General features: G+C 35.9%; 2 protein-coding genes across 10 annotated transcripts in view; one reads left to right on the top strand and one right to left on the bottom strand.

The window, feature by feature from the left end:
• LOC121386187 (roundabout homolog 1-like) overlaps positions 1-5838 on the top strand; it is a 254179-nt gene extending 248341 nt beyond the window's left edge. For all 8 annotated transcript variants that reach the window (XM_041517014.1, XM_041517013.1, XM_041517020.1 and 5 more), the window contains one exon: positions 1558-5838. In XM_041517014.1, coding sequence (XP_041372948.1) covers positions 1558-1572 — 15 coding nt within the window. In that variant the 3' untranslated portion in view covers positions 1573-5838. The remainder of the gene's footprint in view (positions 1-1557) is intronic.
• A 6152-nt stretch (positions 5839-11990) lies between these two features.
• On the bottom strand, positions 11991-22660 carry LOC121386493 (anaphase-promoting complex subunit 13-like). Of its 2 annotated transcripts, none has more exons than XM_041517410.1 (2): positions 22542-22660; positions 11991-13802 (listed from the first exon to the last, which is right to left on the bottom strand). In XM_041517410.1, exon 2 carries the CDS (start codon positions 13786-13788, stop codon positions 13561-13563), a length of 228 nt encoding a protein of 75 aa, XP_041373344.1. In that variant the 5' UTR covers positions 13789-13802; positions 22542-22660; the 3' UTR covers positions 11991-13560. The 2 variants fall into 2 exon arrangements, with proteins under 2 accessions (XP_041373344.1, XP_041373343.1); XM_041517409.1 differs by lacking the exon at positions 22542-22660 and adding an exon at positions 17784-17802.
• Positions 22661-24256: the final 1596 nt, after the last annotated feature.

Raw genomic sequence — 24256 nt, forward strand, 5'->3', positions numbered from 1 at the left:
ATGTTATATTTTTGCCATGTTTATATATTACAATTCATCCATATTTATATATTACATTTTGGCCATGGTTTGATGTTAAATTTTGTCCATGCTTTAATATTGCATTTTGGCCATTTTTTGACATTACATTTTGTCCATGTTTATATATTACATTTTGGCCATGGTTTGATGTTATATATTGGCCATGGTTTGATATTAAATTTTGTCCATGCTTTAATATTGCATTTTGGCCATTTTTTGATATTACATTTTGGCCATGTTTATATATTACATTTTGGCCATGGTTTGATGTTATATATTGGCCATGGTTTGATATTAAATTTTGTCCATGCTTTAATATTGCATTTTGGCAATTTTTTGACATTACATTTTGGCCATGTTTATATATTATATTTTGATATTACATTTTGGCCATGTTTATATATTAGATTTTAGCCATGGTTTGATATTATATTTTGGCCATGCTTTGATATTACATTTTGGCCATGTTTATATATTACATTTTGGCCATGTTTATATATTACATTTTGGCCACGCTTTGATATTAAATTTTGACCATGTTCTGATATCACATTTTGGCCAGACTTCATGTCATATTTTGGCCACCAATGTTTTTGCATATACATGTACTAACATATGTAAAATGAATGAGTAAACAGTTAAAATGAATGTTGTGCATGTTTAAAAATACAGAAGAAAACCATGTACTGTACATGCTTTGATATCACATTTTAGACAGCCAATTTGAGCACTTATACTAACATGTGAAATGAATGAGTTAGGAATTAAAATGTGTTTTGTGCATCTTGTAAATTGTATAGCAAAACAATTGTATGATGTGCCCATGTAAGTGGGGCTACCATAATCTAGAAGCCCTGTATTATTTAAACAAGATGAGGTGCGATGGGTCACAGGATCAATTGCACTCTATGGACTTGGTGTTTTGTATCCCAACCTCATGACTAGTACATCAAAGGTGATGTAGTACATCAAAGGTGATGTACTGTCCTATCTGTGGGAAGGATCCTTTGCTGTTGTTAGGAGTATTCTATGTGGTGACAGTGGATTTTCTCTCCCTCTTTCTCCCAAGTGTTGAAATAACCATATGTTAGGTACCAAATAGCTTAAAAATGAGCTGAGGTGTTTGAACAAATATTTGTTTCCATTCCTTTATTTAATTAATGTTCTCATTTCTTATCAGGGGACAAAGAATTTAATGTACTCATGGGTTTTTTGGTTATTTTTTAAATTAATAATAATAGATTTAAAAAAAACATTCATATGTGTACAGGTAATCAAGCAAATTGGCCACTGTTGGCAGTCTATTGCATGAATAAGCAAAGATATATTTTTTTAAAGTTGTGAAAGTTCAACAATCCCTTACCTTTTCTCCTCCATGTTTTGTAATGACATGACATCCACTCTGTCCCCTGAGCATAATGTCATTAAAATCTGCTTCCTCAAGATTTATTTGAATAAGACATAGTTAAAATATGTGTTGTTGTTGTTGTTATTATTATTAGTTATTTAATATAATTTTCTCTCTGTTTTCCACAGATTCCCATAGTATAGAAAAATGAAGTGCTATAGAATGGTCACAATATTATTATGGAGGAACTCAAAAGAAGGCATGGTTTCCATTACTACAAACTGTTGTGTTTTCTCCATCTGCTGTCAAGTTGAATGGGCTGTGAGAATGAGAATCTGACGTCATTGCCATTGGAAAATGATGTTGGAAAATGTTGCGTTTTCCAATGAGAGTGTGAAAGTTATGTTGGAAAAATGTTGCGTTAGCCAGCGAGAACAAACATACACTTGGGATGATACTCGGAGGTATCTGTTGAAAGTTCTGCTGCCAAAAACAAAAAATGTTTCTATTGGCTTGATCACCATGGAAACAAGATGGCTGATTGATGGTGTCATCCTTCTCCGTAAAACCAACATGGCTGCCAGATATTTGTGGTTCGTCTCTGTACAAGCAAAATGTCTGCCATAAAAACAATATGGCTGGCAAGAAGCTATCATGTTTTCAGGATAGATCTTGACGTGGATTACAGACAGCACAGTTTACAGCGTATTAAACGAGACGCCCGTTTTTGCGATTTGTTGCCATGAACATTACATGACTGCTGACACTACGCATAGAATGGCTGTCAAAGACTTAACAATTCAGTCTCCATGGAAACCACAGGGCTACCAGAAATGATGGATGATGCTTACCTAACCTCAATCTTTTGTTGTCTGTGATATAGATATATGATTTAAGCATTTTGACAGGTTGAGAAGAGGAATGCTGGTAAGCAGGTTTTTTTGAGAGAGAGCGTAAGACAGAAAGAATGTGACTTATGGTATCTTAAGCAACTTGTTCGTCTTTGTGTTAAAACATTCAGGAGTCTAGCCCAGCAATATTTCTGTGTTTTTGCAATTAACTCTTTAACCCTAGGTATCCTCAATAATACTGTATCATGTTGAGGATGTGTGGTTGAAAGGGTTAATACACTGCTGATTGGGATATTCATTTTCTCTGTTTGGGCTTCAGACAGTAGGTCAAGGTCATTGCCATAGAGATATTCAAAATGATGGATGTGTAAAAATTCTGTTGCTGTTGTTGCTGCATGAAGTGGCCATGACCTCCTTATAAAGGTTAACGTTGAAGCTACTTTCTCCATATGGAACTACGACCAGATTGGTGCTAGCATAATTAAAAAACCACTTTGAAACGGCCATATTGGATTTGACAGTTTGGGGCAATATACGCAGAAACCCAAATCCCCAGTACTGGAACTTACTAGGTGCTACGAAATCCACTAAAAGCATATTATTGCAATTCATATGTAAAACAGATGCATAAATGTAAATAATGTTTTGCATATTAATAAATTAATTAATTGTGAATGCATATATTAACATAATATATTACGCCTTCTGAAGGTGGAACATCTTGCCAATGTTGTTATGATGTAAACATGAATGACTGTCTTTTGTGAAGGGAGATAAACTGAATAACTGTGCTCTATGAAGGGAGATAAATCTGAATAGCTGCTTTCTGTGAAGGGAGGTAATTTGAAGATTTCTCTTGTTGGAAACTGTCTCTTGTGTTAATTTCGTCCAGTATTTTTGTGAAAGGCGTCAAGTATGTAGTTGAAGTTAGCCATCACATACACTACATAACTGTTTTAGTATAGGAAGTATGCCAGGTTATTTCAATACACTTAACATACCTGTTATAAAGGTATACTGTTTTCTTGTCTACATATTATCATTATTTCCACCACCTTCTGATGTCCAAAAGATAATTCGTCTTTTTTTTCCTTTTTATACATTTAAAGCATCAAACAAATTGCTAGGTGAATATTTTCACATCCAGGTTAAATTATCACTTTATAAAAATACCAAAACTGAATTGATTCTAACATTCTACTATTACTAATTCACACCACCTGGAGAATATGAACAGACACACAAAAGGATGAACAGATACCATCTAACATGATTTGGTTGGAGGTTTTTTTTTTCAAATTCACATTTAAAACTACTTTTTCTATTTATTAACAGGGTTCTTAGCGGTCTTTAAATTCTTTGATAGTCTCTGAATTTGAAAAAAACTAATTTTTAGATCTTTGAAAGTCTTTGAATTGTAATAAAAGTCTTTAAATTCTCACAAATCATAGCCAAAGCAGTGATGGTATCTTTTACAGCTGCATGCATTTGATATTTTCCACTTACAAGGTTTAATCTGTCATGATGCATGTAAAAAAGCTAAATTTTTTGCCATTGACAGCAACGTAAACAAACTGATTTGGTATTTTTATTGTATTCTATTGTCTTTGACCGCTGTGTAAAAGTCTTTGAAAGTCTTTGAATTTGTTTGGTCTTTAAGCCTATGAACCCTGTATTAAACATTTAGGTTAAGCAGACTTACATTTTAATTATTTTTTACATTTACATTCACATAATTTTCAGTTGCTATGTTGTCTCACGTGTAACAGTTCCTGTTTTTTTACCCTTCCATCTACTAGTAAACTTTTAATTATGTACCTTTAAAAAAATATAAAATAAAAAGACCCCAAAACCTGACAGGTTAGTTTTTAATAACTTGAAACAAAATCCTTTACGCCTGAGATTTGAAGTAACTGTTGTAATTAGGTTGTCCATTGAAAAGCAATACTAAGTTGATAATACTTTACAGATGACAAATAGTGTTGTATATAGCTGAAAATCTGTTGAATTTGTATCTGATGTAACTACGTATTTATTGACAATTCTCATAGTTTGTGTGTATATGTACATAAGTCATTATATATTGAAACGGAGAAGTTGAAATGTTCCTCAGAACAACACCAACGGTTATTAATAATAATAATATGAAGCTGCAATAGTCTTGTTAAGTTTAGTTTTTATTCTTTTATATTTATATAACAATTTTAAAAAGATATTCATAATTCTTTTCTTAGTAGCTATTGATTTCAAAAATTCATTTCATTATTTCAAGGCCTCAAAAAGAAAAATTCTTCATTTCGTGTGTTCTCTCTTTAAAAGCAATATTACTGGTGTAAAATATTTATACATAAGTTGTATTCCTGACTCATATTTCGGTCTGTATAATGACGAGATACCGGTAACTTTAATATTTTAAGAACGGACATATCAATAGAAATTCATAAGTAGTGTATTTAACTCAGAATGACCAATACATATGGGTGTTCATATGACACTGGCAAAATACTGATACTGATTGGGGAAAACAAATGAATTAATACATATCATTATCATACTGTATTCAGCAACATTGTAATTATATTCAAAAATATGAAAATGGGAAAAGTTGGGATATTCGAATACCGGTAGTGTACAATATATATCTGTAACTGGGTACAAATTGTGACTAAAGCAGTGAAATGTTGAAATATATATAAATAAACCCTCTTTTGGCTTTGAATGTTTAAAACCATCAATCAGGTGCAATAATATTTGCTTTTTGAGGCCTAAATATATTTATGTACATTTGTTCAAAATAAAGGTAAAACTTAAAACATGTTCTACTACAAGAAGTTACTCTGTATTGAAGTGTTTTTTCAAAACTTGTTAAGTCTAAAATTGTGCAAAATGGAGAAAACCACATAAACTGCTGGTTTGAAAATACTCTGCAAGCTTTGGAGGTTATCGATAATGGATTAAATCCCATTGGTCCATATAAAGCAGTGGTATATAATTACGTATAACATGCACAGGTGCTTAACTAGCTCAAAATTTAAGATTCACACACAAGGCTCAAGGTTCCTGGGGATGAGGGGTGAATATTGCATCATGCCATGTCTGTATAATCGAGGCTATTTTCCAATGGTTCAATTATCGAATGACATTTCAATTATTAATTGCGAAGACTGCACCTAATTTACACTCATTTAAAGATTGCTGGAAATTACTTAATGTACGATATTTGTGTTTTGCCAACTTTCAATGATAGACCTATGCACATGCATTCATGCATATCCCTAGCTAGGTGCCTAATGCAGTTATAATCATTTGAAACAAAAAAAATATTGAAATTTCATGAAGTAACAAGTTTTGTTAAAACACTATTCAATTATCATTACATCTATTCCATGTACCTTAATATCAAAAACAGCATAATGTGTTTTACAATGTATAATGAAATTCATTAAAAAGGGGAAATAACTCTTAGCATAATACATGTAATAAGAATAAGAATACTAATTATTGCATTGTCCATCGTTTGAAAGCAGTTTATCTAGTAGAACTGCTTCTGTTCTGAACACTTGACTGTTATATGTGAATAGATTTCAGGTATTGAAAGTAAAGAAAAAAATATACTGACTTGTGTGTTCTGTTTTTTGTTTTATATGTGACCATATGCAATGTACTGTTTTGGGTACAATACACAAAGAAGGGGGAGGATCTGTCACATATTTTGCTGTACAAGGGTGTAGTAAAAAACCAAACATTCTAATATATATATATATCTATAATGGTGATGCCGCAGTATTTCCATTTAGGTATGGGACTACTGGACAGGGTCATGCTCAACGCTTGCTGTCAGTTGAGCTATCTCGGTATCATCTGAGCCCGGGGTACACGGAATCTGCAATGTATGCCGGCTAATCATCATCTATGGGGTATCATACATATATGAGACATGCCCATAATTGTACCAGTGAAGTGGATAAAACTAGTATGTGACAAAGTTTGCCTCACACCTCCCTGATGTTAAAGTTAAAAGTTTGTTTAACAATACCACTAGAGCATTGATTTATTAATGTGCATAAATAACCAGTTCGGCAAAGACTGTTATATCTAAGCTTAAAGCATTCTGTGACATTGCTGTCCTGGGCACACAACTCGGCTATCAGGACTGGGTAAGAGAGAGAAATGAATGACCATCTATTGGATGTCAACTATTTGGTACTTCTGTCATATATTGTCTTCGAGAGGAAACTCATTACATTTTTCCATTGTATGTACACCATCCCACAGACGGGATAGCACATACCCAGCCATTGATATATATGTTCTGGTGCACTGGCTAGAACAACAAATAGCCCAGTGGGTCCCACTACAGGGATTGATCCTAAACAGAGTGCACACCAAGCAAGCGCTTTACCACCCCTCGCCACCCCTCCCCTCGCCACCTCTCGCCACCCCTCCCCACGCCTCACCACCCCTCCCTTTTGAGACAAGTGGTACACTCCCTCTGGATTGGAGCCATCCCCCACTGTCTCATGTGGGACATGAACCTGATACCTATGACTAAGTCCACTGGCATAACCACTACACCACCAAGGCTGGTATTTATTAAAAGTTAAAACTTACCATTTGACATCATGCCATGCTGTGTACATGTGTGTGGTATGCCTGAAAAGGAAATTTTAATATAAATTTGTGAATGTATTTAAAATATACTCTTCAAAAAAAGAAACGCAAAAGGGTACAAATGGGTTATAACTCCGATTTTATGTTTCCTACCGGTTCATGCTTTGTGAATATAAGGTCATTGCATGTCCCAAACACATTCCCACGGTTATATTCGATAAAACGCAGCTACTGTACAATAAAGTTCCAAAATGTGAATATTCGCAAAAACGCAGCCACGTGCAAACCATGTCACCACTGCACGTGCGTTGTCTGCACGTGCAACATGAACACCGACAGTATAAAAGTGCAGGGTGTTTGCTTGCCTGGCCTCTGTATCTGGCCGACAGTTGACAATCCAGGACATGCCACGTCTCAGTGAACCGCAGAGAAACAATGCCATCGGCCGACTAGACGCAGGCGAATCCAGAACGGCCGTTGCCAGGGCATTCCATGTGTCCCCAAGCACCATCTCCAGACTGTGGGACCGTTACCAGCAACATGGATCAACACGTGACCTCCCTAGATCCGGTCGACCACGGGTCACTACCCCCGGGCAGGACCGCTACATCCGGGTACGCCACCTTCGGGAACGATTGACTACTGCCACCTCCACAGCCGCAGCAATACCAGGTTTGCGCAGGATATCCAACCAGACCGTACGGAACCGCCTACGTGAGGTAGGAATTCGTGCCAGACGTCCAGTTCGAGGTGTCATCTTAACACCACAACACCGTCGACTCCGACTGCAGTGGTGCCAGATTCATCGACAATGGCCTCAACTGCGATGGAGACAGGTGTGGTTCAGTGACGAGTCCCGATTTCTGCTCCGATGTCATGATGGAAGATGTCGCGTGTATAGGCGTCGTGGTGAACGTTATGCGGCAAACTGCGTGCAGGAAGTGGACAGATTCGGCGGGGGTAGTGTCATGGTGTGGGCAGCCATCTCACACACTGGCAGAACTGACCTGGTCCACGTGCAGGGCAACCTGAATGCACAGGGTTACATTGACCAGATCCTCCGGCCACACATCGTTCCAGTTATGGCCAACGCCAACGCAGTGTTCCAACATGACAACGCCAGGCCTCACACAGCACGTCTCACAACGGCTTTCCTACAGAACAACATTAATGTCCTTCCTTGGCCATCGATATCACCGGATTTGAACCCAATTGAGCATCTATGGGACGAGTTGGACCAACGCCTCCGACAGCGACAACCACAGCCCCAGACCCTGCCCGAGCTGGCAGCAGCCTTGCAGGCCGAGTGGGCCACCATCCCCCGGGACGTCATCCGTACTCTGGTTGCTTCAATGGGCAGGCGGTGCCAGGCAGTTGTCAACACACGCGGAGGCCACACCCGGTATTGACTCCAGATGACCTTGACCTTGGTGGTGTGTCCTATCACTTACTCACAATGGACTAGAGTGAATTGTCAACAATCCTGCAACATTTGGTAATTATCGGACTCACCATTCAATAATTAAATCAATTCTCCAAATGTTACGACAATGTGGTTTTGCGTTTCTTCTTTTGAAGAGTATATTTAAGATAAATGAAATTGGTTTTACACAGTGGTTAACTTTGAGAAGGGAAATATTTTAAGAACGTAGATTTTCTTTATTACACTCCAGAACATTTTGAAAATAAGATGCCCAAAGAGGCATTTTAGGGGCAATTTAGCGTTGTATATTCTGGATGATGAATTTTCAAAAAACAAAACAAAAAATTATAAATGGCCCACTTTGATCAGAAAAAAACAATTCACAAATTTGTTTCTGCATATGCCAGGGTAGATTCCTATAAAATTTGGTTGAAATTGTTTGAGTGTGGGAAAAAAACAAAAACATTGGCCCATAGGCATCAAAATGATCAAATTCACAAATCTGTTTCTCCATGGGTCAAGGAATCTAGTTTTTGGAATTTGAAAATGTGAAACATTTATGCACAATATACGCCTCCCATCAATGGACTAAATGGTTTTGAGGTGACTTAAAAATGTAACCTGTACAGCTACAATGGTTGATCTCGAGACCCACTGCATTGTTTATATCCAATTAAGGTTCACGCACACTGTCCTGGGCACATACCTAACATATTTAAAAGCTGGTACCAGGATGCAAACTCAGTTCGTTTACATGTACCTACCAGCCATGAGCCTAATGACTTTTAAAGTTAAGATTGTTTTGTTAACACCACTAGAGCACATTGATTAATCATCGGCTATTAGATGTCAAAGATTTGGTAAAAACAAGAGTAGGCTAAGATTTCTGTTCTAATACAACAATAAGCCTATGTTTGACATACAATACCTCTTCATCGATAATTTATGAGTTTGCTGATAACATATATTTCAAAAATTAATTAATAATACACACATTACAGGGAAGAAACTGGTCTGCACCCACCCCCATCCCCACCCCCTTTTCAATGTTTTGGTAAAATATGTAAGTGCAGTCCTGATTTCTTTCTGTAGTGTGTGTATTAATGATTAACATATGAAATACTTGTTATCAGTAAACTTGACAAGGACCAATGCAAAGGTGTGTATATATATATATATAAGGTATTTAACATCAAACATAGGATTATTGTTATTAGAGTATTGTTATTCTCTGTGAAAAGCAACAATCCTGCATTTTCGGCAGAGTATCCGGCTACGACTAAAACAGCAAAAGAATTCAACAAGTCAGAGTCCACCATGAACAACCGATCTTAATCGCTGTCCAAACAATCTGTTTTGCAGAATATGCTTCATGTATCATATAAGCACATTGATTATGTATTGTAAACTGACTGGAGTGTGTTCTGTATTGTGATTGGTTAATTACATTCTTTTTCCGGGATCAAATGAAAATAACACCCGGAAAGCTAATGACGTCATTAGAAAGTGACGTCATTAGCAATTGGAACAAGCGAAGTTGACGATTCAAGGGTCTACAGTTAGATTGTAGCCAGGTATTTTTTTCAGGAAATGCCAAATATACAGTCAGTTCTGTTGAAAAAACAATTAAGTTTACAATGAACATAACCATATGACATTTGCGGGATCAAATAGACAATAACACCTGCAAATCTAAAAACTCTATATGGTTATCTCCTAAATCATCGGCTATTGGATGTCGAACATTTGGTAATTCCGACACGTAGTCATCGGAGGAAACCTGCTACATTTTTCCTAACAGATGTTTTATATGTACTTTCTCACTGAAAGGAAAGCACATACCAGTCTTTGACCAGTTGTGGTGCACTGGATGGAACAAGAAAAAACACAATCAGTTGAATGGACCCAGACGTAGTTCGATCCTGTGACACAAGCACCTCAGGCAAGCACTCGACCAACTGAGCTAAATCCTACCCCATGAATATAAAGGATTCGAAGGAAGGAAATGTTATATTTAACAATGCACTCAATACATTTTATTTATAGTTATATGGCGTCGGATATCCTACCCCATGAATATAAAGGATTCGAAGGAAGGAAATGTTATATTTAACAACGCACTCAATACATTTTATTTATAGTTATATGGCGTCGGATATCCTACCCCATGAATATAAAGGATTCGAAGGAAGGAAATGTTATATTTAACAACGCACTCAATACATTTTATTTATAGTTATATGGCGTCGGATATCCTACCCCATGAATATAAAGGATTCGAAGGAAGGAAATGTTATATTTAACAACGCACTCAATACATTTTATTTATAGTTATATGGCGTCGGATATCCTACCCCATGAATATAAAGGATTCGAAGGAAGGAAATGTTATATTTAACAATGCACTCAATACATTTTATTTATAGTTATATGGCGTCGGATATCCTACCCCATGAATATAAAGGATTCGAAGGAAGGAAATGTTATATTTAACAACGCACTCAATACATTTTATTTATAGTTATATGGCGTCGGATATCCTACCCCATGAATATAAAGGATTCGAAGGAAGGAAATGTTATATTTAACAACGCACTCAATACATTTTATTTATAGTTATATGGCGTCGGATATCCTACCCCATGAATATAAAGGATTCGAAGGAAGGAAATGTTATATTTAACAATGCACTCAATACATTTTATTTATAGTTATATGGCGTCGGATATCCTACCCCATGAATATAAAGGATTCGAAGGAAGGAAATGTTATATTTAACAACGCACTCAATACATTTTATTTATAGTTATATGGCGTCGGATATCCTACCCCATGAATATAAAGGATTCGAAGGAAGGAAATGTTATATTTAACAACGCACTCAATACATTTTATTTATAGTTATATGGCGTCGGATATCCTACCCCATGAATATAAAGGATTCGAAGGAAGGAAATGTTATATTTAACAATGCACTCAACACATTTTATTTACAGTTATATGGCGTCGGATATATGGTTAAGGACCACACAGATATTGAGGGAGGAAACCTTCTGTCGCCACTTCATGGTCTACTCTTTTTGATTGGCAGCAAGGGATCTTTTATATGCACCATCCTATAGACAGGATAGCACATACCACGACCTTTGATATACCAACTGTGGTGCACTGGAATGGGAAATAGCCTAATGGGCCCACCGACGGGGATCGATCCCAAACCGACAGCGCATCAAGCGAGCGCTTTACCACTGGGCTATGTCCTGCCCCAAGAAGGAAAGAAGGAAAGAAATGTTTTAACGACGCACTCAACACATTTTATTTACGGTTATATGGTGTCAGACATATGGTTAAGGACCACACAGATTTTGAGAGGAAACCCACTGTCGCCACTACATGAGCTACTCTTTCCGATTAACAGCAAGGGATCTTTTATTTGCACTTCCCACAGGCAGGATAGCACAAACCATGGCCTTTTTTGAACCAGTTATGGATCACTGGTTGGTGCAATTGGTTTACACCTACCCATTGAGTCTTTGCGGAGCACTCACTCAGGGTTTGGAGTCGGTATCTGGATTAAAAATCTCATGTCTCGACTGGGATCCGAACCCAGTACCCACCAGCCTGTAGACCGATGGCCTAACGCCCCAAGAAGGATTCAAGTTATAAGGACCATGCACTTAGTCATGTTCACCGGGATCTATATGTAGACCCTACAAATGACAAAAATTACTTGTTATACTATATAGTATTTTATTTCTTTATGTACACATAAAAATAAACACCAACCCCATCACATTGACATCAATTTGATAATCTAAACTGGCGGAATAATTACATTAACAATTACCCACACAATCTATTATGGATTTTTTAAATCAATCATCACATCGGTATAGCCAAACCGATCAATTTTTTTTATTATAATCGATCATTGGGACATCAATAATCATGATTATCAGTATCCATCATCGTGCATGAAAACCTAAGAAAGTTGGACTCCTTAAACGTACAAAAATGGCAGATACACTTAACTTTCAGTTTTAAACTGGATGTTGTATAGTAGTGATTTGTTGTTAAATAAAAGCTGTTTTCCGTGCACAAAACCAATCACGCTGTTGAACTAAGATTTAAATGGAAATTGTAATGTACACTATGTACTGTATATTATATGTGTTTTGAAAATCTGAGTAAAATTCGAATTAATAAAAAAAAAAAAATTAAAAAAAAAAAAAAAAATTAAAAAAAAAAAAAAAAATTAAAAAGATTTTTGAGTTACTGGATGCCGTTGAAGCAGGAAAATGTTCAATATTGCGTTGGGATTCACTACACAAATTTCAGTGATCTCTACACAATTCTAAAACGTTAAATAGTAGTTGTCAAATGATCACCAGTGTTCAATTTAAAAAATAAATTAAAACAAAATGTTCTGTTGAAGGTGATTCACGCAGGGACTACAATGCTCAATCTGTCCATTTCTGTTCTGTTCACAAAGTTCCAGTGATGAACCCAATTTCCAGTTAATGGATATCACCGACAATGTCAAGTCTACCCAATTTCTGCTCATCTTCATGAAGTTTCAGAGTTGAGTCATAGCTTTTCAGTGACTGGGCACTGTTGATGGTGGTTTGTGCAAGAAAGACAATGCCAAATCTGTCCACTTCTATTCACCATCACAATGTCTCAGATTGGAATCATAGCGTTTTAGCTACTGGATATCCTTAAAGGTGATCTATTTTGAAGATAAATGCAGAATCTATCCATCTTCGTTTTCACAAAATCTCAGATTTAAACCATGTAGTTTTTCAGTTACTGGATGCTGTTGATGGTGGTTCATGCAAGGAAGACAATGCCAGATCGGCACACTTCTATCCACCTTCACAAAGTCTCAGATTTAAACCATGTAGTTTTTCAGTTACTGGATGCTGTTGATGGTGGTTCATGCAAGGAAGACAATGCCAGATCGGCACACTTCTATCCACCTTCACAAAGTCTCAGATTTGAATCACAGTTTTTCAGTTACTGGATGCCATTGATGGTGGTTCGTGCAAGGAAGACAATACCAGATCGGTACACTTTTATCCAACTTCACAAAGTCTCAGATTTGAATCACAGTTTTTCAGTTACTGGATGGTGGTTTGTACACGGAAGACAATGCTATATCTGCCCACTTCTGTCCACCTTCACAAAGTCTCAGATTTGAATCACAGTTTTTCAGTTGCTGGATGGTGGTTTGTACAAGGAAGACAATGCTATATCTGCCCACTTCTGTTAATTTTCATACTGTTTCAGATTTGAATCACAGTTTTTCAGTTACTAGATGCTGTTGATGGTGGTTCATGCAAGGAAGACAATGCTAGATCAGCCCACTTCTGTTCCTGTTCGCGAAGAGTCTCGGTGGTTGGTCCATTGTCCGGTTCTATCTCTGGAAGTTCCATCTGGGGCACGGCGATGTCTTCCATCGGCAGTTTGTCCTCACGCCACTTCTCATCAATCAAGTCCATCAGCCGACCATCACGCAAAACCTCACTGTCCATCCTGGCAATCAGCACTGGAATAAATAAAACAATGATAAGTTTAATTGTGAAAGTTTCCTAGTTTTGTTATTCTAAGTAGGGATGAAAAAACCCTATTATCATCCATTAAAGGCTTTTGTAGCAGATATCGCTGGCACTATAATTTGCGATATCTCCAGCAATATTCTCCTAGGAGATATCGCTTCTTTTATTACGGGTACATCACTGTTTATGTTTCAGTGCTAAACCTATCATTAGTGGTGTCATGCCACTGTCATTCTGCTAGCTAACGAGTCTACCACTGCCAAATATAGTGACTTTCAACCCACATTACTGACATTGTTTACAATTGTCACAAATGAAAGAATGATAATTGATCATAAAAAGAATACCCCCTCATGTCGTATGATATCGTATTTTATCAGCAGTCATTGATAAATGTATAAAAAACTTCGAATTTCATACTTTTATCAACTCGTGCTGATAAATTATGATATCACAAGACACTCTGGGAGTATCCTCTATATATCCCACAAAACCTTGCTGACAATTCTGGCAAACAGCACTGGAATCAATAAAACAATATCATACTAACAAGAAAAAAATGTCATCTTAAAAAAAAAATTCATCAAACTTAACCTCCTGCACAACATCAGTGTTCATCCTAGCAATGGATTTTGGAATCAATGAAATAAATAAGCATTCTGAGAGAACTGCTAAAACAATACATACATGTCCCCTATCAAGCCCCCCCAAGTTCAAGGGTGATAACTCTGTCAAACATGGATAAATTCCACTTTTAACAGTTATGGCCCTTGAATAAATTCCCATGAAAGTCAGCTTGATCTGGCTATTACTCAAAAGTAGGACAATCCCCATGGAAGTTAAACTTGATCTGTAAACTATGTACATCATCATGAAGCTATACACAAAATTTAAAAAAATATATCTTGAGACATTGTGAATAAAAATCTGGCAAACTATATGTTGGACAGACAGTATTTTTTGTATACTTGGCTGTAAATGCATACCAGTTAATTCTCACCAACTAGTTCCATACTTTCCCTTGACACAAAGTGCATGACATGTACATGTTATTCTGTCGATTCTGAGGAAGAACTATGCCCATCAGCTTTTCTTTTCAGCCATTTTGCGTTCATCAGATATGTTGTTAGTGCTTTACTATATGGCAGGAAACATTCTTCAATACCAAAATTTCTGTATTTTTAGATTTGCTCGGTACGATAAATCGGTACAGATATGATACCAATACGAAACAGTATACAGCCCAGCTCTATTCATCATTAAATAATATTTACATGTACAATGTACACTGCCTTTATATAAAAAAAAAAACTCGCCAAACACCCTTATCATGAGGTCAATCCATTTGAAGTAGATAGAAATAACAAGCATTCTGAGATTATGACTGATCAACATTATCTTCTCTTCTTTTTTTCTTATCCTACTGTCCCCTTTCTTTTTTACTCATTTGTATTCCATCTCATTTCTTCCTGATCTGGCAGCTCCTCCTATACTTCAAGTTATTTCGCTGTCCACCTCCACATCCCAGTCCTTGTCTTTCCAACCACAACAGGTGCTTGTCTCTTGTGGCTATCCATGCCACACACCTTGTATTCCCCTTCAGCTTTTAGCTGTGGGCTTATTAGTCTGACCATTTTGGGGAGTGTTCAGTAGTTACTTCTAGCATTGTTAAGGGGCACTTGTAAGTACCTACTCCCTTACTACTGGCAGTCGTTAGTGCCATGGGTCAGACCAGCTTTATTAGCAGCAGAAGATGGGTGCCAGGTGGGTGCACGGAGACTGCACCTGTGAAGAAGTTGAGACAGGTAGGCAATGGTGTGGACAGCTCAGAAGACAGAGTTAGAGAAAGGATTAAAACGGACTGATATTGTGGGAAAAATTGGAGAGTTTTTTATACTAAGATAATGAGAATGGTAGGTGATAGATGAGAAAGATGAATGAAAATCTAAGCCAGCTTTGACGGGGTTTTAACCACTGTTGTCAGCTTGATTGTCCAGCAGCTTATCCACTACTAGACCATAGAGCTCACATGATTGACATTATCTTGATATATCTATACTTGTGTCCAGTTCTATAAGTTAACTTAAAAGTTGAGTCAGCTTATACATCGTCCCAGTGTTTTTGTACCAAATACCGAGGGCAAAATTAGGGGTAGGCCTATCCACAGAGTTGGTTAACACAGAACAATAATTATATATGGTTAGACAAGCTTTCAAAAAAAATAGAAGTTTTACTTCCATTTTTTTTAATGGGCTGTTGCGGCCTCCAGGGGGTACTGCAGGGAAGATTTTGTTTTCAAAATCTCGATTAATCAGCGATATTTCTAGTCAAATGAAAATGTATTAGCAACTATTGTTTAATGTTTTAAAACTGTGTAGTGATCTCTGAAACTTGCATTGCGAATCGCGATGCAATACTGAACAAAATGTTCCCAGCACTGGTTGGGGCAGACATAAAACCACAAGTCCATAGTCTAGAGGCTCAGGCGATTAATGTAACATCACCCTGTCCATTGCCAAATTAGCCAACTGCCAATTTTAATGTTAAGTGGCTAAAACAATTAGTGTTTGGTTAATAAAATGTTCTTTAAATTAATCAATTTCAGTGTTTCTAGAATTTCTATAAAAATTTATTAGCCATGGGATCAGTGATTTTAAAAATTGATTAGCCAAGATTACAAATTCACTAGCCCTACTTTACTTTAAGTTAATACAATTTTACTACGGCCAAGTAAAAAAAATTGTTTGGTTCCTGTTACATGCCAAAAGATTTTTCTTTAATGTAGCCTCTTTGACTTCGGCTTTCCATAAAGATATCAAACGCATTTTTATTTTTGACATGGGTGACTGGAGTTATGTCAAGTTCATCATCTGTTGTGCAACAAAATTTGATATATTTAATAGAAAAACGCTCGGCCAGCTGGCCAACAGTGACGTTTGAATCATCCACCGCGATATCGTCATCCTTTAATTCAGCTTTACAGCTGGTTTGAAAATGAAATCTGACACCAGGAGGGTGAATGGTAAAAAATAATTCCTTGAATGTCTTTCATTTGAAATTGATTTAAATAATATTATTTGATTTGAATGAGCACATTTTTGACATTCTACTCTGTAAATGGAAGACGACATTGACGGGGGGAGGTTAAAAAAAGTTTAGGGTCGGCACCAAAAATCTAGGGATGGTCGGGTAACCGGAACCAAACCATTTTTTTTACTACGCCTAAATAATAGTAATAATCGGATATAACACTACTGTTCGAACCAAATTGTTAACAACTACAAAAAATTACTCTCCTACCTTTAATTACTGTTACATTTCCCCCAAATTTTGTCCACACACAAGTTGTGCAAAAACCATTACAGTGACACAGCTTCCACATACGAGACTATAACAATGTTGCCAGTATCGACTTTGCTGAGATAGCATAGGGCAAAATACATGCAGTTTTCAGCCGTCTGCCATTTTGCTTTTTTATGGAACATTCTTCAAGAGGGGTGAAAGCCTCCAAAGTATGTGACATAATTAATATAAAATCAATGATCTTTAGTGGTATATTTAAACAAACAAAAAATAATTTTAAAAATTAATATGACTTCATCACGTTTGCTTTTATATCATAACATGATATGACGTTGCTAGATTAAGTCATATCCTTTCACCCCTCTTGGAGAATATTCCATAAAAAGTCAAAATGGCAGCCGGCACAAAATTACGTGCTTTTTGCCCTATGCGATCTCAGCGACGTCGATATAGGTGACATGGTTATCATCTAGTATGTGGAAATTCTGTCATTGCAATGGTTTTTCCAAGATTTCTGTCTGGACAAAATGTGAGTAAAATCTAACGAAAAATAAAGGCAGGAGAGCAACTTTTGGTAGTTGTTAACATTTTGGTTCCGACTTTAGAGGGAGACAGCTCAAAAACACTAACAATGGGGGGTGGGGTGGGGGCAGGATATTCATACTTACAAAATAGACAATCCATGTCACAATAGGAGAAGCCACGGTGACATCACATGTTTTGATCACGTGGTACCGCGCGAGCGCTGGTAGGCAAGAAACCAGTTGACAATACTGGCATTAGTAGTAATGAACAATCGAATGTTTTTCCGTCAATTAAATCAGTGTAGACTAGTTTTGATGAATGGTATTTTGTCATGGTAATTTCATACGTTGTTGTTAGATGCACAAGTCACTGTAGTAAGGATTATGAAATTAGTTTCATCAAATACAGTGGAAGCGAGAGGTTGAACAGTTAAAGCTGACAACAATCAACTTTGTCCATCCCACAACGGAGATCGTCATTTTATACAAGGTTTGTTGTATGTTATTCATTCGTAATACTAATACACGTCAGTATTTATTGAAATGAAAATTGAAAAGATAATAAAAAAAAAAATAATAATAATAAAAGCCCCCACCAAACTGACATGGAAACAAAGATGCCCTGTGAACAGTAGGCCTACCCAGTCAATCGACAAACAACGTTTTATGTAACTTTTTGTTTGTATTGACAGATCCATTATAGTGGGTAAAACAAAAATCTGAATATATTTTATATTGTATTATGCCATAAAATATGTAGGTGGCTGGAGTATTTATATTTTTCATTAAATAACAGGGAGTGTGTGTGTGTGTGTGCAATCAAGCATATATATATTGTTTCATATGAAAATGGTTCTGAAATATTTCCATTTATTAATTATATTATATGTTAATTATAATGTTTTACTTTTTGTATTGAAGAAGTGATCCACAGGTGTATTTGTAATGTGTAAGTTGATTTTTTAATAATAAAATAAAAGGTATAAACATTTCAGGGTGGGATATCAGATGTATTAAATCATTTGTTTGGGATTAAAAATAAATAAATACTACCGTATATCGCTGTGTATTAGCCGACTTTTTGATACAAAATTTATCAAGTCAAAGGCTGGGGTCGGCTTATCTAAGGAGTCAACATTTTATTGGAAATGTAAAGTTAGAATAGTGACGTCACGGCTCGACTCGATCTATTGTCATTATTGTGCTCTGCATTTCCGCTTTCATAAAGGTTTAATATTGCATTTTAACACAAGCTATTACAAATAAAAGATATTAAAATTGTATATATATGTTCATCTTTAATAAATGTTGGTGTTTAAAAGTTATTTAGTAATATTTATCTGTTTAAACAACAATAAATGGTGACCGATCAAAACAATTTCGGAAAACTTCGCAGGTCACGTGTCATTACAAAACTGCTTACTAAACCGGTGAACACGTTAATTGTTCCAGCTTCATTTGTTTTGTTTGTCGGCTTGGGATTAATCGACACGGGTGGTTGGGTATGGTAGGGTATAGCGGACTAGTAATGAAAAGACCGATTAGCACAATCAACAATGCAAACAGTCACTGTGTTTTTAACGTGTGGCTGCAATCAAGAATGTTTAGGTATATTTCGCTATCTTGGTACTTATATTTTACGAGAAATAAATTAACCGGACACCGTTTCTATAAATAGAAATCGGCTACTGCTTCCGGATAAGTTTGCTGTGACCAATGACGTTTGAAAGCAGATGTACTTTGTCATTTTGTAGAGACCACACACACATCTGACTTGGTTAGTTTTATATAGGGGGGTCGGCTTATATACAAGGTCGATAATTTTAAAGCCGATTTGGAGGGTGAAACTAGGGGGTCGGCTAATGCATGGAGTCGGCTAATACACAGCGATATACGGTAATAATAAAACTGGATATTGATCCACAAGTTGGTGATAGCCACCATATTTTATTAAAAACATAAATTATGTTACATGCATTTATTATATAAGTTATCTGAATTTGTTTGCAGCAAATAAAGAAAGAAAAGGGGAGCTGATTGTATTTACAAGTATTATTGTCATCAGTGACAGATGTCAATATGTCTTCACAAATACATTTATGTGTATTCAAATATTTCAATAATATTAAATATACACAATATAAAACTTTCATACTTATATATCATAGAAATTTACCAACTTTCTTATTTTTTTCTAGGTATCAGTGATCCCTGTTTATGGACAAAAAGAGAACCGGTAACTCTTGGATGAAAAATGGGCCTTTCACGATGAATTAAGGGCGTTTAAGTTTTAGGGTGAATTAAGGGATGCTAAGGAGAACACTGGTATCGGATTCAGCGATTCTTTTCTACAGTATCTCATGTTTCTGTGCATAAGAAGGATACCAGAACCTTTTTCACTGACTTTCCAAACTACCATGTGCAATATTATTGGGGCTATTCAGTATGTGATGATGACATTGATAACACTTGGATTTAATCTTTTTTTTACCAGGATCTCTATTTTCTAACAGACTTTACAAAATCAATAAAATTATATCGAGAAACAATAGACAACACATATTTATTATTTTCTTTTTCTATTATCATTATAAACCAATGATCAAATGATATTTGCATTGTGTTAATGTGTGTCTTACATTTAAACATTGTATTGTTACCATTTACAGTAATTTGTTGTTTTAACTGGTTTATTAATCAGGTTGAAAGTGATAGCCTTTGAAACTGTGCCTCTTGTCAAAGGTAACTGACACTGTTTTAGATTTGAAAGGAAGGAATCTTTTTATTTAACAATGCAATCAAGTCATTTTAATTACGGATATATAGAGTCGGACATGTTTAGGGATCACACAGATAATATTAGGGAGGAAACCTGCTGCTGTCACACAATGGATTACTCTTTCCGATTAACAATAAGGGATCTTTTATATGCATCAGCCCACAGACAGGATAATAAATAGTGTAGCCTTTGTTACACCAGTTGTAGAGCACTGGCTGGAATGAGAAATAGCCCTATAGGACCACCAACAGGAATCAATCCTAGATCGACTGCGTATTAAACTATGTCCTGGCCTGCATGGGATTAGGCGATTAAAATATTAATGGCAATTTTTATGTATATATATATATAAAAAATAATGCTACAAAATGTTCTGAAGATGTAAAGCACAAAGGTGAGGGACCAAGTAAATTAAATTTGAGATGTATCCAGTTTAAAAGGCTAAGTTCTGTACTAATATTTAAAAAGGGACGCTGTAGCTAGAGGGAGAAATGTATGTGTGGTCATGGAACATGTATGGAAACTAAATTTAGGTTCCTCCATTTTAATACAATGTGTTAATATGTATCCGATATCAACAAGTTTAAGGAATAAAAAAGGACTTGATAAAATTAATAGTTTTAAAAGTTTTTGTAAAGTTTTCTAATAAGATACTTGCTTAAATTTATTGTTGATGAAAAGCCTTACAAATGAACCAGTAGACAAGTCTGATGTGTTATATATATATATAACTACTGTCTATATACTGTCTACTGGTTGTTCATTTGTAACAAATGTTCATATATATATATATATGTATGTGTATCTATATGTACATATATATATGTATCTATATGTACATATATATGTATATGTATATATACATATATACATATATGCATATATATATATATATATATATATATATATATATATATATATATATATATATATATATGGGTTATTTAAAATTGTTTAAAGAAATAATTTCCTTTAACAAAGTGTAGGCCAATTATTTCTTTTAAACAGTTTTAAATAAAAAATATAGGCTACTCGTTTTATTTTATTATTTTTATTTGTGTGTGCGCGCGCTCGTTTGTAATGCTTTACTTGAAATATGGACCAGACGCTTTAAAAATACATGGACTAAAAATATTTATTCAGGTGAAAAGAAAAAGAAAAAAAAGGAAGTTTGCTATAGTTTTGAACTCTGTCAATCGTCAAATTTTATGGGTGGAAAGAGTACATGTATCTCCTACAGGAGCTATGTAGAATAACGTTCCCGTGCTACAAGCGGTAATTTAAGCACGTGTTGGCCATTCTTTGCTATTCACGCTACGCTAGTTCGCTTTGTTACTAATGGCCATTATGATAGACTTCTGCCTACCAGATGCACGCGCATGCTGATACGTGACGTCACTTCCCTAAACACATGGCTTCTCCTATAACTTTTGCCTTTGAGTTGAGTATATTATAAAGTTAAAATCTTTCTTTAAAAATATTTGTTTCACTGCCACAGTACAATAAACGTGTTACAACCGAGTTATTTTTTGTAAAAAAAAAATTAAAACTGAAGTAATGAGCACATTTTTAGTGTAGGGTCGTTCTTTAAAAATAATTTATTTGTGGGTTACTACAGACATGCTATAAACTTAAAAGTTACAGATGAAAAACTATTTTTGTTGTTTATGCCTGAGGTTTATTTTTATGAATTTATTTTTTACGATTAAAATTTAAATCATAATTTAATCAGTTTACTGCAATTAAATTTACAACAATTATATTTCAATTTACAAAAAGAGGTGCATTACTTATTCCTAAACTTATTTTATATTTAAGTTACTTCTAAGTCTATTAAATATTTCCATCCATGGTAGAAATCTAAAGAGGAGAAACGTGTCAAATACAATTTAAATTCTTGACATGATGGTTCACACGTAACGAAAATATTTAGACCGCGATAATACGACACTACAGTATAAGATCTTTTTAATGACTCTGGTGTGTAATTTCTTCAAGAACATGGGTATCAGTATCGATCGTGTTACATCACAGCATGACTTAGCGGATTATGCAACGGTAAAACATGTCAATATTAATAACTAACAACATAAACAAACAAAAAAACGTGACCCGAAAAGTACCTCAAACGATGTAAGAAGTCCGCATTGAGCATGCGCATTATTCTATTTCGAGGCTTATCCAGTTGTGCCAAGCTGCTTTCAGCCACACAGATCACAAAACAGGTTCGCTAATACCTGAATGACTACACCAAGAACAAATCAAAATAATAAATAACAAACGTTGGCGTGACGTTATGTTGCTTAACGCGCAGAAGATCACTTATAATAAATATTTATGAGTCAACGAGATTAAATCGAAGCCTGGGGTCAACTAAGATTCCGATTTTATAAACATTTAGACCTGTTACGAGCACGTACAACTTTAGTCTGATTACTATCCACTGGCGTAGGAAACGGGGTGGGGTGGGGGTGTGGGGCCCACTTTTCAGATATTTTGCTTTATATTTGCTTTATAATAGTGTAAAAGTGTGTAAATGTAAAAGTGTGACACCCACCCGCCCTCCCCCTCCCCCATTTTGTTTCTTACGCTCATGCTGTCTCACACGCTTCAGACGATGATCGCGGTGAGGTGGGCTAGTGGGGCGGGTTGGCTATATATTATCTTAGTTATCTTTTTTTCTTTTAATTTTATTAAACGTGCCTATATCCAAAAGAGGTTCAACATTGGCGTAGGTAGCGGGGGTGGGGGTGGGGGGTGGCAGGGGGAATGTGCCTCCCCATTTTTCAGATATTTTGCTTTATATTTGCTTTATAATAGTGTAAAAATAGTGTAAATATAAAATTATACCACACACAGACACTTTTTGGCACCTTCCTACGCCACTGTTCAGCCACGTCCATCCCACGCCCAGTCTCTGGCTGGACGTCGGACAGAACTTTATTTATGGGGATACTTTTGACTTTATACTAGAAGGAGGGGAAAATATACTTTGGATGGCGTGGTCTAATAATAATAATAATAATAATATATATATATATATATATATATATATATATATATATATATATATATATATATATATATTGGTTATCACCAGGGGCCAATACATCTCCCTTCTCTCTCAGCCTCTCTTCCTTCCCATCTCTCTCTATGACTGTCTTATCTCTGACACTTTTTTCCACTTTCTCTGTCTCTCCCCTTTCTCTCTCTCTTCCTTCTCTCTGTCCCAACCCTTTCTCTCTGTCTCTTTCTCTCGGTCTCAGCATGTATACATACAATTCGATTTGTGTGCGTCAATGTGTGCGCGCGTTTATGTGTGTGTGTGTTTGTGTGTGTGTGTACTTGTTTGTTAGGTGGAGGGGGTATCTTGGTCGACTGTGCATATTCATCAAACTAAAGCCCAACACACACGGAAGCTAGGTCTGGATCTAGGTCTAGCATTGCGCAATATGGTCTCTGCTGTCGTCTGCTGCCATAATATCACCATGCATAGATTGATTTATCACATTCGATTCATTGCTTTTCTGGGTTTTTAAATTTAGTAGTAGTATAGTAGAGTAGTTAGTATTGCTTTTCTGGGTAGTAGTAGTAAAGTAGTATTATTAGTAGTAGTAGTACCATACTCGCCCGACTCAGCTCTGGTGTGTGTTTAGACCAGTGTGGTATACTCTGAAAATGACCAGCTTGCACAACCCAGCAATACTAATATTATACGTAGTTACAAATCAAAGTTTCCGATTGTACTTGTACCTATTCCAACAATATTGTCTTTATACGAATAAATGAATGTATGTTTAACGACACCCCAGCACAAAAATACACATCGGCTATTGGA

Source organism: Gigantopelta aegis, chromosome 12 (genome assembly GCF_016097555.1).
Source record: "Gigantopelta aegis isolate Gae_Host chromosome 12, Gae_host_genome, whole genome shotgun sequence".
In the NCBI taxonomy this organism is placed as follows: Eukaryota; Metazoa; Mollusca; class Gastropoda; order Neomphalida; family Peltospiridae; genus Gigantopelta; species Gigantopelta aegis.